The sequence below is a fragment of the Eptatretus burgeri genome, chromosome 3 (assembly GCF_056783735.1).
Source record: "Eptatretus burgeri isolate ZD-2024b chromosome 3, Ebu_testis_v1, whole genome shotgun sequence".
In the NCBI taxonomy this organism is placed as follows: domain Eukaryota; kingdom Metazoa; phylum Chordata; class Myxini; order Myxiniformes; family Myxinidae; genus Eptatretus; species Eptatretus burgeri.
In genome coordinates this window covers 8,798,960-8,816,762 of record NC_140963.1, presented here as the reverse complement: position 1 = coordinate 8,816,762, position 17,803 = coordinate 8,798,960, and the positions used below count along the sequence as shown (strand labels likewise).

At 42.7% G+C, this 17,803-nt stretch overlaps 1 protein-coding gene across 4 annotated transcripts in view; it reads left to right on the top strand.

The window, feature by feature from the left end:
- LOC147029374 (triple functional domain protein-like) overlaps window positions 1–17,803 on the top strand; it is a 497,357-nt gene that overhangs the window by 254,198 nt on the left and 225,356 nt on the right. For all 4 annotated transcript variants that reach the window (XM_085872379.1, XM_085872381.1, XM_085872378.1 and 1 more), the window contains 2 exons: window positions 3,521–3,690; window positions 15,273–15,432. In XM_085872379.1, the coding sequence (XP_085728505.1) occupies window positions 3,521–3,690; window positions 15,273–15,432 (330 nt within the window). The remainder of the gene's footprint in view (window positions 1–3,520; window positions 3,691–15,272; window positions 15,433–17,803) is intronic.

The following is a 17,803-nucleotide window of genomic DNA, read 5'->3' as shown; positions in this document are numbered from 1 at the left end:
TAAGTGGAATAAGAACAAACCGTATGGCTGCTGCACCATCGTAGTGTTTTTGTATCCTGCAGCATACCACCAGAGATGGGAATGCTTCCTTTCCTAAACCTCTGAAACCAAAGGAGTGATGCGACTCACATGGAGGTTTCTGACACAAAGTGTTACACGGCTTGGCGCAACCAACAAACGTACTGTCGCATTTATAGGACCTCACCACAACCGCTAATTATACGATCGGGCGTGAGGTCCCAAACACCAGAGATCTACTCCATGAATGGCCGTGCTTTGGGTTCAATTGAACGAGGCGGTGCCGAGCGGTTTACACCACCTTGTAGTTCCGGACGTGGTCTCGTAACACACTGATTATTAATTGACGTGATGAGCCGGATTTAGACTTTCAATCTCACGTGAGGTCCTTGAGGTCCTTTTTCCCCCACAACATGCACGACACTTTTTGACTTTCAAATGAGAATGAATGACTGTTCCAACACTGATTCCAACACTGATTTGCTATTCTTCATTACTTTCATGTATGGTCATCCACTGCTTCTCCAGCATTGGCCGTTCAACACGTTTAATGTTTGCTTGAATGCAATTGGTTGCAGTCAAGCAAAATAGCATTGCATCACCAAATTGTGCAGACAGTAGTTCGATGATTACCTTCACAAAGAACATTCTGCTACGTACACCCGTGTTCCACCGGCTAAGTGACTTTTTGTTGCCATCTTGGTTTTTTTTTTTCCCAGAATTATCTGATCGGCGTTGATGTCACTTTCTGTATCACTTCCTCTTGGTGGTTCATATTGTACAGAATTTCAACATTGATAATAATTTATATCCACGTCTTTTTCAGGCATCCCCCTCGACTTTCTTCCATCGACCTTAAACTTTATTGCTTTTTCTTTACAACTTCATATTCAGACCATCGATTTGACATGACCACACCAACTCGGTCCTCTTTTTATAAGCTCTTCTGCATGAGTACTGATTTTTAATATCTTCCTGATTTCTGAGCTCCAAATTGTCTCTTTCCAACACATTCGATTCGTCCATCGTATCAATGTCATCTCTAGTCTAGGCTGACAGGATGGCCTCGAGGTACGCACACTCGCCTCAAAGCTGTCTCACCTGGGTTTGAATCCCGACCCAGCTCATCCTGGTGTTTCGCAGGCAAGGTGATTCATCAAGGTGTGTGCCGTCCCTCGGATGAACGTTAAACGGGCGTGCCGTCTGCCAGCATTCATTGGTGCACGTTGACAATACCACGGTGTCCTCCACAAAGAGTAGGCGAGCTATCTCTGGCACCGCGAACACATTACAAATTACTGCCCTCACCAGCAGGGGGCATTGCATCCGCGGCACAGCCGCACCCTCAGCCAATGATGCTACCCCGCAGCCTTGTGCTGCATAGGAACAATGAAGAATCTCATCTCTGTTCTTTCCATGAATTTTACATCTTCAATCTGCATTTCCCAATTAGTCAATACCAGTCCGACCGATACAGCGAGCTTTTTGAACTCCAACTTTTACAGATAATGGAATGTCTCTGTGCCTCCTTGTACCACCCTGTTGTCTCCACTTCTCCCAGGATGCTTTTATTCTTCATGTTATGGCTAATTATGCTCCTCCTGATGCATCCAACATAACAGAAACTTGTGACCTTTTCTAAATTGAATTCTGAGTTCAGGAGCATTTATTTTTGTTTCTTTTTTTTTTCTTCTTCTTTTCTTGTTCTCAACAGAAAGGAGCATTTTTCTTGAAATGATTGATCTTCACCTCTTTTGCATCATTATGAAAATCCCAGCTTTTGTCACCAAATTTCCGGTGATACCACTGTGCACCTCTTGTGACACCATGTTTTACAAGAGCGAGAATTGCAACCACCGTAAGGACATACATGTCCCCTACCGGTGATATTTTCCGAATTTAAAAAGGGCATAACTCTGAAAAAAAATTGACGACAAGCCTTGAAACTCGAACTTGTTCTGTGACTTATCATAACAAAGCCATGTACTAAGTTTTAATTGAATATGTTGAAGGGTATGGGAAAAAGTCAGAAAATCCACAGGTGGGACGGACGGACGGACGGATGGAGCAAACCTGTCATCCCCTTAAATGAAACCGGTAGGGGACTAACAAGCGGCACAACCGACATCAAATTGAATTCCATCCATACCAGCTCATTTTCCACGTGTTTAACTCGGCCATTGGCTGCTTTTTCCTTTCTCCTTCTTCGCCACACCATTACCAACATTTTCCTGATGATGACATGTTAACCTTTCTTCTCCATTCCACTTTTTCATTTTTAAGACATCTCTAATTGCTTTTTTCTCACTCGCAACTAGCGAAGAGCCTGTCCTTATGAACGGGTTAATTTCCCCCAGAATTATGGACAGGATGAATTCAGGAGCGGTGTTCATACAATACACATTTACATCGAGAGAATTGGGGTGCTCCCTCCCCCACCCAACCCACCATGAACCCCTGGGATTTTTTTTCTTTTTACCGCTTAAAACCCTCCTGAGCAGGCCACCCTCGGAATACAACCACCAGTTTTAAACTCGTTCTGTTCAGCAGTTGAGTGCATTTTAGTCAAATAAACAAACAAACACGCAAACAGACCGATTATAAACAGGAGGATCTGTCCGTAAGGACAGGTTGTTCACTGGTCCAATAAATCATCTGTCAATTTGATCAGTTATAACAGGATAGGGAATGTTTGGAAGTATGTATTACAGATGTACAGATGTTATGTATGGTTTCATGTTTTTGTATCTATCGTCGATGTATCACTCTGCTCATCCAAAGACAGATGCCGCCTGCTTTTGCATTGATTTGTTTTCAGCAGGATACACTTTGCCATTAAATGGTGCAACCAACATCTTGATGAAAATTAATCTTGACTCAAACCATTTTCTTGAGACGGTAGTCATACCGTGTGTTTCAGCACTCAAGCTGAAAATTTTGGGCAAATAAATGTTAAATGGCCCACATGGTAAGATGAGTATTAAATTCTTCATTTGTATGCAGCACAAGGTTGCGGAGTGGCATCATTAACTGAGGGTGTGGCTGTGCCGCTGATGCAATGCCCTCTGCTGGTTAGGGCAGGGATTTTGAATTTGTTCACGGTGCCGGTGATAGCTCACTGACTCTTTGCAAAAGACACCGTGGGATCTTTGACGTCCATGAATGCTGGCAGACGGGACTCCCATTTCACATCCATCCAAAGGGCGAGACGCACATTGATGAATCGTGCTGTGAAGCACCGGGACGGCAGTTTATATTGCTGGGTCGGAATTCAAACTTAGGCTAGACAGCTTTGAGGTGAGTGCGCGTACCTTTAGGCTATCCTGCCTACCTGGCAACTCAAAGCCATACTTTGCACACTTGCAGGAGCAATTGTAAACAAAGTCGACGTTTGGCCAATGGAGCATTCCCGTTTTGTAGCATTTCTTGACTTTGTGGCTTTTGTAATAGTTTTGCTATTGAAGTGAAGTGACAAGAGCTACCATTCTTTCTCACCATACAGTTGTGGTCATGGCTGGAGGAACTGCAGAAGGAGCTGCTGGATGATGCATATGCAGAGTCAGTGCAGGCTGTGCAGGACCTGCTGTCACGCTTCCAGCAGCAGCAACAAACTACTTTACAAGCCATGGTCAACGTCATCAAGGAAGGCGAGGACCTCATTCAACAGCTCAGGTTTGATATAATTCTTACACACAGCAACAATCGAGCAAATTTCTTCACGTAAGGAAAGATTACATTCAGGGAAGGGAGAATTGAGCATTTGAATTACTGCAAGAGACGTATGATGCTCGAGGAAGCTCTGGGAAGAGCAAGTAAACTTTTGTAAAGGAGGGAGCAGAACTCGTGAGCTTACTACTGTTCGAATGTATTTTCTGACTTAATTTATGACAAAAAGCAGGTAGTTATGAAATATACAATGCATTTGCATTCTTTCAAATATATTTAGAGAGAATAAGCAAATCATTATAGACGAGAAACCTTGATGATTGTTAAGGAGGAGATGCTTTGGCCGATATTCCTCTTACTTGCTTAACAATAGCGACGTAATCTCGGCCATCTCCTGCTGTTAGTGGCGCACCAGCTCTGGGTTTGAACATATATGTACAATCGGTATAATTTTTATTTCCCCTGCATGTTATCCCAATATTTTTAGGGCACGGTTAAGATAAATGCCATTTTCCCACTCATACCTGTACCACGTCAATTTTCACACAACCTAACCATTGTCAGTTCGTGTTATTTCTCCAGCTAAGCTAAAGCAGATAATTTGGCCAGAACACCGGCACGTGATGGTCGATTCCTTGAAAGACACAGTCGGACCTTCAGCAACCACAACCTTAAATCAAATGAGATGACTATATTTGCATCTCCATCTGAAGTTCAACATGTTTTAAGAAGTCTAATCCCTTGTTACCTGCACCACCAAAGGGTGGACGGAGGTTAGGTTTTCACCCCTGTCTGTCTTTCTGTTTGTTTGTTTGTCTGTTTGTTTGTCTGTGAACAGGATATCTCAAAAAGTTGCAGACGGATTTGGACGAAATTTGGTCGATAGGTTCGGTGTTTGACAAGGATTAATTGATTAGATTTTGGTGAAGATCCGGATCACATAAACTGTTCAGCCTGGCAGAGGTATGTGTTCTACCGAGTGCAGTACTAGTTAACACTGCATTATAACTCTACCGAGTGCTGTATGAGTTAATACTGCATCGTACCAGTACGAGTTAAAGGAGGGCACCAAGTCAACGTAACAGTACACTTCGTGCCCTCCCCCACTCCCCCATTAAAAAAAAAATGTAAGAAGATATATTTTTTCATTTTAGTTTAAATATTATTCTGTTTGCCAATATGACCCCTCCCCCAAGTGAAATTAAGTCGATAGCGTGATTTGTTAGTCGACATAATTTGTTTTATGTTGTGTTGGCGTAGCACAAGCATGATGGGCCAAATGGCCCCCTCCTGTGTCAATGTTCACTTGTTGTTGTTCATTGACAAGCACAACATCAAGGAATCTATCATACAACCAATTATTTTCCATGGTATCAAGCTGTGAAGATCTCGCACACCCGAACACGCACACACACACGCACACACACACACACACACACACACACACACACACACACACACACACACACACACACACACACACACACACACACACACACACTCTCTCTCTCTCTCTCACGCTCACACACACAAAGGTGGATACTTTGAGACCTGGGAGGGCTCTGTTCCACTTTCTGAAACCCACGTATGGAAATAACAACCAACAACACACACACACACACACTGATAATTGATGCCCCCCAATAATAATTGATGCAGAAAAGATAAGACAACTTGCAAAGATGGCACACTTCAAAAGCAGGGGTAACACCTTCCTCATCCCAAAATCTGAAGAAACCCAACTATGTCACAAATACTGGCCAATAACCTGTCCACCAACGACATACAAACTTTTAACAGAACTCGTCACAGAAACGATGTGCTACCATCTAATACAACAATGAGGCATAGAGGTAGAACAAAAGGGATGCAACAAAGGATGTCATGGAACGATAGACCACTTACTACTAAACAAGGCCATACCTTGAAAACTCCAATACAAGAAGAACCAAATTGTCTTCAGCCTGGACGGACTACAAAAAAAAACAGCTTTTGATAGTGTCCCACATTCATGGATTACAAAGTGCATAGAAATGTACAAGATAAATCCCCAAATAAACAATCCGATTGAGAAAGCTATGGATCTATGGAATGCCACACTAATCCTGCAACATTTGAAAGGAAAGATTGAAATACCAGGAGTGAAGATATGACGTGCGATCTTTCAAGGATATTTCAAGACAGCCTTTCTCCCCTCCTGTTTGGCCGAGATAAGTGTGCCAAGTGCACATCCGTGCATGATGGACCAACAAAAACGGAAAATATAAAAATTGACTTGGATACAACAATACAGGAGCGATACAGTGAAGCACCTTACAAATACCTTGGGGGTAGAAGAGGGCCACCAAATACGTCAAGAAAATATGCGCAAAACAATTACCAATGAATACCGACATAGAACGAGGCTGATTCTAAAAACATACCCCTCACCAAGGAACAAAATCAAAGCCATAAACCAACTAGCAGTAACCTGTGTTCCAGTACAGCTGTGGAATAGTAAACTGGCCACAAGTGGAAATCAGAAAATTAGATATCAGAACAAGGAAACTCCTCACTATCCACAAAATGTTCGTCAAAAATCAGTGCATCCCGAGAAAGTACCTGCCGAGGAAAGAAGGAGGAGGAGGTGGCGGCCTGATGGAACCCAAGCAAGTGTACAGAGCGATGACAAGGATTAGCAGAGTACATGAAAAATTCAACAGATTGCTGAATACAATTTGTACCCAAGCATGAATGCAAGCCAGAAAAGGTATATCTCACTCATCTTGCAAAAAACTTCCAAAAACAGGAGTGAATAGAATTTGTCATGCACTAAACCGAAACAGCAACAAATAGAGCCCCAGCAATTGCAAAAAAGAGACAGAAGAAAAATGCAAGACAAAATATTAACAGATACATAGTGACAACTGGGAGAAAGACAAAAGAGCAGGTAAATATTAATTTTTTTTTTTTAAAAAGGAGCTGGACAGCTTGGGGACAGACGAAGAAGGATCACTGGAATGGCTAAAAAAGGTCGACTCATTTGGGATGGAGAACGAATCATTAAAGATACCCAAGACCAAGGACACGACACAAATGGCTTCAGAAAATGGCGGGACTGAGCCAATCGGACAAGTGTTGGTTATCCAAGGTAGGAACAGAAAGCACGAGTCACTTCCGGTTGGGATGTAAAAAAAAACTTGTGTCAGAACAGCTGTGCACACAAAGGTACAACAAGTTATGTCGAGTAATCCACTGGCACATCTGTAGAAATTTCAATATCCCAGTTCCACAAAACTCATGGAAACATGAACCAAAAGCAATAATGGTTACGTACGACCTGATGATCCCATCCAGCGTGAACGTAGAAAACAAAGCACTACAACCGGACATAGTACTCAGATACAAAAAGGAAAAGAAGGCATTGTTAATTTAGGTTTCAGTTCCCAGAGATTTTGTTCTAAACAAGTCTGAAGACGACGATGGTTCACGAGTGGTATTTGACGATGTAGATTGTTTCAGAAGTCAAGGATGAGACAATGTGATAATGTTTGACCAAGTTATAAAAAAATGATCAACATGATGTGGTACGAGTGACAGGTTATTAGCTGCAAAATGTCGAAAACCCGGTTTCGTTCAACAACTTTAAAAATTTGACCTTTGCATAATCTTTAAAGGTCACAAAACAATGTTGTGGACATTAAAATAAGGAAACAGGATACGTGCAATAGCTTATTGGAGTTCGTTCGAAGAAGGTCGAAAACCCGGCCCGATTCCCACAACTTTGAAAATTTGACCTTTGTGACCTTTAAAGGTCAAAGGTCAAGGATTATGACCTTTGGTGCAAAACTTTCTCTGGAACATTCCAGGAACAATATAACGTCATATAGGCGATATGGCATTTCGCACTCCTCGGATAATTATCCATACTTTGATGAAATCAGCGTAAAAACAAATCAGCGTCGTCTGATTTTTATGTCAAAATTCGAAATTGTCTAAGTTCGTGACCTTGTGACCTTGACCTTGTGACCTTGACCTTGGGACAAAAATGAAAAATCTAGCTCCGTGGGGCTATGCAGGTGCCATTGGGCTAACCAAATATCGAAACCCCTGCCAGATTCGAAAAACCCCTCGGAGAAGATGGATTTTTATGTCAAAATCGCAATTTTCTAAGTTCGTGACCTTGTGACCTTGACCTTGGGACGAAAATGAAAAGTCGAGCTCCGTGTGGCTATGCAGGTGCCATTGGGCTAACCAAATACTGAAACCCCTGCCAGATTCGACAAACCCCCTAGGAGAATATGCAAATTGAAATCAGCTACCCCCTAAAACACATGTTTTTTGGGCGTGTCTCCACCCATAATGGGTGCACCATGCCCATTTTCAGGAAAACACAACTAGATCATGATATAGACCTCTCACCAAAATTTCATCAGGATCGGATCAAAACCCATGGAGCTATGCTCGGGACAGACAGACAGACAGACAGACAGACAGACAGACACACAACAATAACGAATATAGTGGTCACTTATTTTTTTCGTGAAAAATTTTTTTTTTGTGAACCAATAATGCGGAAATCAAGAAAATGACCAAATATAAAGACCTCAAGAATGAAGTAAAAAGATCCTTGAAGCTGAAGAGTACTGAAATTGTAACAGTGATCATTCGAGCAATGGGAATGATAAAGAAGAACCTCAGAAATATATTAAAAACCATCCCTGGGAACATTACCACAAATGAATTACAGTTGGAGACTACAGTCTGCGGCTCAGTGACAATCCTCAAAAGAGCCCTCGAAACAAAACCTCTGGGAACAACACAACTTCACAACTTAGGCCACGAATCATGATCCTTCACCAAAATGATGGTGGATACTTCGAGTCCTGGGAGGGCTCCGCTCCACCTTCTGAAACCCGAATTATGGAGATAAGCACACACACACACGCACACACACACACACACGCACACACGCATACGCGCGACGTTTTAATTTTACTTCTAATCTCACTTTCCCCTGCTTTCTTTTCCGTGATCCAATGGAGCCATAAGAAAACCATTTATAAAACACATGGAAGTACATTCTTCACCACATATGAGCCAGCTTTCTCATTTGAACAAGTCAAAGGAGTGTTTATAATTTCAGATCACTCAATAAATAAACGGTCGGCCAGGTTTTAGAGGGGAAATATTGTTTTAGATTTTTTTTTCTCTCGTCATGTTTCATTTGGCTTCCACGGATTGGGTCTGGGGATAAATACGATCAATGTTGGGATTCAGAATAAAATTCAGGTGACACTGGAAGGAATTGTAAATATCCTTTACACCTCCATGTTCCATATTTGTTTATCTGCTTTTCCCCACATCCACATTTTCCATCATCACCGCTTCACCGTTCAGATGCTTTTATGGATCTGACAAAAGGATCCGGCGTTTTATGTGAGCATCATATCTTATTCACATTTTCTGTCAAAGATTGTTTAAACAGTGGTTATTATCAATCAAGGCGTTTTTCCTCATCTCCCTCGCCCTCATCTCCCTCATCCTCATCTCCCTCATCCTCATCTCCCTCATCCTCATCCTTCTCACCTTCATCTCCCTCATCTCCCTCATCCTCCCGTCTCCCTCACCCTCGCGTGTCCCTCACCCTCGCGTGTCCCTCACCCTCCCATCTCACTCACTCTCCCGTCTCCCTCACCCTCCCGTCTCCCTCAACCCCCGTCTCCCTCACCCCACCACCCGCCTTCCTCACCCCACCCCCTGTCTCCCTCACCCCACCTCCCCTGTCTCCATCACCCCACCCCCCATCTCCCTCACCCCCTCCCCGTCGCCCTCACCTCTTTTTGTTGGTTTGTTTTCCGTTGGTTTGTTCTTTTTCTGTTTCATCCCCACTTTCCGATTCCTCTTCTTCACGTATTCCATTCATGTTGCGTGCAGCTTCTTCACCCCTATACGTCCTTTTCCCCCTCCCCTTAATCTCACTCTTGCTCCCACTTCTACTCTGCTGTTGGTGATTTCCTCCTTTCCATGTTGTTCCCTTCCATTCTGCTCCAGCTCTTCCATGAGCCTCGACAATGTATACAAAAAACGTACACTCTCTTTTAGATATTTTATTTTACCAATGACCCCCCTGTCCCCTCTCTCTCCCACAATCATATGTTAATGTCAACTTGTGATCACCATACAAACGTAATCTGGAAACTTACAAGATCCATACTTGGCCCCGTTCTCATTGTTGACTTGTATTAGGGGTGCGAGCAAAGGATATGTCCCTTCACAAGTGATTTATCCATCCATGACCTGCACGCCACTTTCCCACTCTTTTACATGAAAGTATTCAAAATGGATCTATTTTGTGAGAAAATATTTTCTGTACACAGTTTGTTATCCTGAACCATTGGCAGCAGGTGAATGTTGCATTCTGTAATGCACTAAAGTACATTCAATATCTCGGACTGGCTGGATAGCTCAGAGGTAGTGCACTGGTCTTTGAGATCCGTCTGGTCTTGAGTTTCAATCCCGTCCTGATTGCAAACTGCCATTCTGGTGTTTCAAAGGCAGGATCATGCATCATTGAGTATACCTGCCTTTTCGGTATAATTTTAAGCCAGCCGTCCAATCATTTTGCTTCATCCTCCACATCTCTGTCTCTCGCACTGTCTGTATTATAAAATGTCGATAAATAAATAATGAAAAGTGGTATGTCTGTGACGGGGTGATGGGTAAATTGTATGTAAATAAATAAATAAATAAATAATTGAAAGTTGTGTTTTTGTAATGGAGATGGTGAAGTGTGTTGCGCAAGAAAACAAAAAAAATCTTCCGTATTTTACGAGGTGTTGCACAAGGCCATCGATTAATGTTTTTTTTTCAAACGAAAGTCACATCCATCCACTCAGAAGATGAACTGTGGTTCACACCGGAATTGAAATCACTCATCTTAAAAAAACAGACTAAAAGCTTTTTCCAGTGGTAAATTATTTTTATGGCGATTGTTATGATACAATAAAGTAATTAGGTTAGTAAAGCGTGCTAAGTGACTTTTCTATGACTCGAGCGTTGGCAAATTTAAAAAGCTTGACCCTCGCCAGTGGCATCTTCAAATTAAAAAATTTTTTTACTGGACATAACAGAAAAAAAACAAGTCTTACCTGGGTGAGGTTGTCATTGAAGTATGCTGCCAATGAAATTAACCAAGATATTTCATCTCCATGGCTCAGGACATTCCACAACTCGTTCCAAGCCAGCTGCCTACCTTCTGACTTACCTTCCTTCTGCTGTTCCAGCACCTTCAGTGTCTCTGCAGGATGTTGATAAGAAACTCAATAAATTGAATATTAATAAGAGTGGCCGACCGGACTGTATTCGACCTCGTATTATCAAGGAATTTGCAAACGAATTGTGTTTCCCTCTTACTGAAATATTCATTTGCTCAATTTGTGAAGGTGTACAACATGATATTTGGAAATCCGCTCGTTATACCGGTTCCGAAGTCTCAACCACCCAATTGGGATAACCTGCGTCCAATTTCACTCACATGATTATTTTCCAAAGATTTTGTTGTAAATTGGATATTTGAGGACATGAAGCATTCCATTGACGTTCAACAGTTTGGTTCTCCTAAGGCTTTGTCTGCAACCCATTGTTTAGTTAAAATACTGGATGATATTTTTTAAGGGAACCAATGAAACCTAGCAGACTGAAACTTTGCCTGTTTACCAAGGGAACATCAAGGAAGTGTATGAGTGAAAATTGGGCGTTTGGATGCATTAAAACATCCCTTTTCAAGATAATTAATGGCCTTATTTAATTATCTACTTTATGAGGCACATCCTCCGCCAACATGCTCTGAATGAGGTCTTTAGGTGCATCTTCAGTTACCTTGCTGGCATCTGAAGCTGCCATGTTTTTTGGCCTGCTTAACAATGCCTTGACTTGGAACAGGCTGCAACGACTTCATGATAAAGTTATTTTGTTACTTTTATTTTTTTCTTCACTTTTCTCACTCATATTATCGAATGCCTTTATCATCATATGTACGAATCGCTGGATACATTGCAATGCTAATAATTTATAAACACCCGGAGATGCCATCGTCGGTGGCTTTGTTTCATTTCCGCACATGCCATAACCTCGATGATCTCTTCAACTAAGCCAAATTACAAAATTTCAGCTCAATAAATGAACTTGGCAGCAGTTCCGACTGCCAAATAAGTGTTATTTGTCCAATTTGGACATTGCTTGGGTGTCTCTCCAGGAGGTGTTTGATATGGTTCTCATTCAACCGTTTCGTTGGAGTGCTTTCTTGAGTGCTTAAGCCACTTGGCGAGCACTCAAAAATATTTGCACCATCACTGAATACTGTATGTACATCGACTTGAACAAAATTCAGAGGCACTCGCCTGCATTGGCCACATTTTGTTCTGCAGTGCAACAGGCGGTGGTTGGCTTGCTGAAAATGTGAAATTTTATTTTCCATGACATTTCCCCTTTTTGCATGACCTTCCATTATACGACCCGTCACTTCAGCATAGATGAATACAATTATAAATTAAACGTTTTGTTTTTGAAAGTTTCTTCAACCGATTTCTGGAGTACTTGGTGAAGCCACTTGGCATGCGTTCTTCAAGCTTCAATGTCGCTCCTGTAGTTTGATACCGGAGGTAGGAAGGTGAAATATATGATATGATCACAAGGAGTAAAAAATGTGTCCGGATGGTGTTTTTCTCCATACGTGTTTGGACGGTGGTTATTTCTGGATGGACCCTCTCCTCGCACTGCCTTACTTTGCCCTCACCTCATGCTGCCTTCTCCTCCCTTCATGCTGGCTTCCCTTTTTCCCGACTCCTCCTCACTCCCCCACACTTGCTCGCCCCCTCCTCCTTCCTCGCCCCCTCCTCCTTCCTCGCTCCCTCCTCCTTCCTCGCTCCCTCTTCCTTCCTCGCTCCCTCTTCCTTCCTCGCTCCCTCCTCCTTCCTCACTCCCTCTTCCTTCCTCACTCCCTCTTCCTTCCTCGCCCTCTCTTCCTTCCTCGCTCCCTCTTCCTTCCTCGCTCCCTCCTCCTTCCTCGCTCCCTCCTTCCTCGCTCCCTCCTCCTTCCTCACTCCCTCCTCACTCCCGCCTCCTTCCTTGCTCCCGCACCCCTCATCGGTCTCCCTTCCTCCTCGCTACTCTATCCCTCTCTCTCCCCCTCTCTTCACCCCCTCCCCCCCCCAGTATACCTGTCATCCGGACGGTGGTTATCTCCGCACGTATCCAGACGGTGGTTATGCCCGCACGTACCCGGACGGATGGTGGTTATGCCCGTACGTACCTAGACGGACGGTGGTTATGCGCGCACGTAACCGGAAGGACGGTGGTTATGCCTGCACGTACCAAGACGGACGGTGGTTATGCCCGCACGTATCCAGTCGGACAGTGGTTATGCCCACACGTACCTGGACGGATGGTGGTTATGCCTGCACGTGCCCTCCCCTCACCCTCCCCTCACCCTCCCCTCATGTTTTGTTTTTAGTTGTTTTCTTTTTTCATGAAAAATGAGGCGATCCAAACTGCCTGTACTCTCACCCCCTTCCCTGGATCGTTGGATGTTTTATAATATGTACAGGTGCAGGTAAGTACTGGAGTTGACTGTCGAGTCGGCTTCTTTCGGATGCAGCACATGGCTGTGAGTAGCGTCATTGGCTGAGGGCGTGGCTGTGCCACTGATGCAGTGGCCCTTGCTGGTCAGTGTATAAATTTGGAATTCATTCAGGGTGCCGGCGATAGTTCTTTGTGAAGGTCACCGTGGGATATTTAACATCCCTAACATCCACCAACTAATGCCGGCAGACAGGACGCCCGGTTTAACTTCCATCGGAGGTATGGCACACACATTGATGCCTCGCTGTCCTTGTGAGACACCAGGATGACAATTAATGGCCCGGCTGAGATTTGAACCCAGGCTAGACGGCTCAGAGGTGAGTGTGCATACCTCTACGCCAACCTGCCAATCCTGACTATCAAGGTCATGACCGAAGATAAACAAATAAATATGTGGGTCGTTACGCACAGCCTCCATGCCTCAGAGCAAGTGCCCTGCAAGTACACGAAGGGTCACGCGGCAGACAATTAAAACGATCACTTTATACTTTTCCGTCAATTGACAACCAGGTGACAACCAGCGCGTGACATCAAACAGAAGAAACTTTAAAATGCAATTTATTAAATCCCACTGTCTATGATTCAAGTGCTAATATCATGCATAATAATGCGATCACAATCATTCATCACAATTCAATCACAATAATTCATCATCAACCCTCAGTAACTGTAAAATTCCGCACAGGAAATGCAAGTCACATTCAACGCTTTTTAAATTCAATGCAGTTTCAAGTATTTCCACAACTCTTCAGAAAGGCAATTTCCACCCTGTGAGAAAGCAACTTTACACTCACGTTTTAATACACCCCCTTTTATAGGATACGTGCTGTGAATCAAAGTTTGTATCTTCCACTGTCGATAGCGAGCGTGTAGTGGATGGACTGGTCAACCGTGTTTCTGGAGTGCTTGAGCCCCATGGGAATTTTCTCGCAGTATGGAATCTCACAGCGACCTTGGCCGTACCGTGAGAAGGAGTGGGGAGGGGGGACCACCTTGACGTGAGATGCCCAGAGAGTTGTCGGCGTGAAATGTCACCATGGAGTGGTTCTGCACTCGAGTGCTGCGTTGGCTCCTCATGAGCACAACCAGTCTGCCAGCAGGAATGAATCTGAACACGACCAGGTCTGGGGTCAACATGCGCCCAATGATGCAAGGCTCACAATGCCGTCGTAGCCTGTCCCCGCTGTGCACAACCCGCTTGGCAAAACGAACTGCACTGCACTCCGCCGCTCCAAAGGCTCCACGCACTGCTGGAGCTGGATCTCTGGTTCACCTCCAAGATCTCCTCCATGTCGCTTCTGCCGAACGCTCATCGGTTCACCTTTTATTGCAACCATGCAAGGTCAATCCCGAAACAAGACAACAGACAGTCTGAATTCAAAAATTGACCAAATCTTGGCCATTGGTTTGGAGCATTGCTTTTCCATGACAAATCTTTCACCCAGTCCAGTCCTCCCCAATGCAGGAGTGAAGCTCTCACGTTACTCGAACATCGAACAACAAAAGTCATCCTCAAAGTTCTGTTGATAATCCGTCACGATGCCAATGACGCTTGTCTGCGCACGTATCCTTTTAAAATTCTTCGATCCGGATTCGAATCTTCACCAAAATCGATTCAATTAGTCCTTGTCTCGCACTCAACCTCTCTACCAAATGTCATCTGAATCCGTCCACAACTTTTTGAGATATCATGTTCACAGACAGACAGACAAGGGTGAAAACACAACTTCTGTCCACCTTTGTTGGCTGAAGTAAATATCACATTCAATACAAATATGTTGTTTCTCGGTCAAAAACTGAGATGACTGACAAACCCGGACAGACGGATGGACGGACAGGAACCAATTTCCTAACTTCGCTTCACTTGCACAGGGTAATAAACATTACTCCATCGTGTAACTGCCATTTTCTGATAGAAAGCTTGTTAACTTCTCCAATAAACCTTTCTTTCTGCCCCCCTTTTGCAGGGAGTGTTCTGTCAGTGGAAACAGCTCGGTGGCACATGTTGAAGGAGTTCTACAACAGTTAGATGAAGCACAGGCACAGATGGAGGACATATTCCATGAAAGGAAGATCAAGCTCGATTTGTTCCTGCAACATCGCATGTTTGAGCGTGATGCTGTTGAGGTATTTCACCAGATGTGATCTTTTTGTGCCTTCCGTTGTCATTTTTAGCTCGTCTGTTCGAAGGACAGAGAGCTATAGCGATAGCCCTGGTATGAGCGTGAGCGTGAGCGTGAAAATGTTAAAGTTTTTGGTGCAAGTTATTTAGAAGCTGCCATTCATTTAATATGTGTACTAGGATGCTGATATTTGGCATGGAGCTTCCTTTGGGGTATATTATTGATATAGTGAAGTTGAAATTAAAAAATAATTTCAAATGTTTTAAATTTTTGACCTGTTTTGAACTTAACATTTTTGTAGCACATCAACGTTAAAATTTTTGGTGCAAGTTATTTACTGATTACAATATACAAATACATATATTGCTTTAAAATTATTTGGATCAGACTTCACTGCAATGCTTTATAAAAAAAATATTATTAGACTAGTCTTTTAAAAACGATAAATGTATAAACAGTAGAACATTGGGTGGCTTTGACACCAACTCTGGTTATATTTTTAATTCGACATGTCTGAAATGGACAGACTGCTGCATAACACTGGGCTGCATTTTAAATATTTTTTTCAGAGGTCTAGGTTTTCTCAACGGTCCACATATGTTTTTTGCGTGCTGAATTTAGAAATGTATCTAATTTCGCTCAATCTGGTCAAGTTTTTAATGCTATCTCAATTTTAAGGGAAAAAATAATCAAAATTTTTGTTTTTTTTAATTAGCAATTTTTAAAATTCAAAATCAGGCTTACATTGACAAAAAATGTACAAACTATACATATAATGACACACAAGTACACTTAATGTGGAAGAAAGTACCTTCTCAATTACTTTCATTTCAATTTCATAAAAATATAGATAAATCGTTGTTTCTGGCAACACCCAACTTCAGTCGCTCCAGCAGTCACTCTTTTCCTTCATCTTTTTAATGTTGAATTTCACATTAACGGTACTTGTGCGTCATTTTATATATATAGTTTGTACATTTTCTGTCAATGTAAGTCTGATTTTGAATTTAAAAAAATGCTAATTAAAAAAACAAAAATTTTTAATATTTTTTTTTCCTTAAAATTGAGATAGCAATTTTAACAGGTTAAAATTGAGATAGCAAGCAAAATTGAGAAGTCAAAAACTTGACCTGATTGAGCGAAATGAGATGCATTTCTAAATTCAGCATGCAAAAAGCATATAAGGACCGTTGAGAAAACCTCGACCTCTGAAATGACACAGACCAGTGAATCATTGCGATCGATGAATATGCACAATTATTGTAACGTTTGACGTCACTGACAATTAATTCAGAGAATTGATATCTCAACGTACTTCGACAGCACAACATGCACATGATGCCCACAGACCACCCAATTCAATTTGAGTCTATCTGTCTATTTCTGACTATGTCTTGTACCACTCTATTTCCATTGCCTCTTTGTCCCGATGCAATTATATTTTAAACCAATATATACTGTACCTGCTGCTACCACCTTCCCAGGAAAAGCATTTCCGACATTAATGTGTGAAATACCCCTGCCTTACTACTGTCCTAACTCTCCTCTTGTGTACTCTCAAGATATTCCCACTCGTACTTTTGCTGTCCTGGTGTAACGCTTTCGCGCATCCATTTTATCGATGCACTCCCAGGAATGAGCATTCTAATAGTATCACTACAGTAATTATACAGTACTTCCAAGTGCAGGTACTGAAAGATAAATATTGCAGTATTACTGTGGTACATTTCGTAGTTGTACTATAGTTATACTACAGTACAATTGCATGCCCCGAGTTCTCTACACTAACCAGACTCGGTGGTGCAATTGTTAGTGTGTCTGCTCCAAGTCTTGGAGGTCGGTGGTTCGAACCCCTGCCGAGTCATACCAAAGACTTTAAAAATGGTCCATGCTGCTTCCTTGCTTTGATGCTCAGCATTTAAAGGATAGAGTATGGCAAAATGCAAGGCAATGGCAAATCACCCAGTATAAAGGCCCTGTCACACCTTGATGATTTAGCCAGCGTATGCCTGACGTATGCAAAATTTGGCTAAAACGCTGGCACACGTCGAATACGTTATGGGTAAGTTTGTATATGTTAAGAGCACGCTGGCATACGTCATAGTACGCTGGCTTTTTTTCGTAGTACGCTGGCATACGTCTTTGTACGCCGAGGTGTTAGACAAATTTTCCATGCTTGAAATTTTTCGACGTATGCCAGCGTATGACTCACACGTTCCGCATATGCTTGGCCATAAGTTGTAGGCACGTGATGCGATCGTTAACACACGCCGACGCACGTTACTTGTACGTTACTCATAAGTCGAAACACGTCAATGTAATGGTTAGCGTCAGTGTTCCAGACTCCCTGTTTTTTTTGGGGGGGGGGGGGTTTC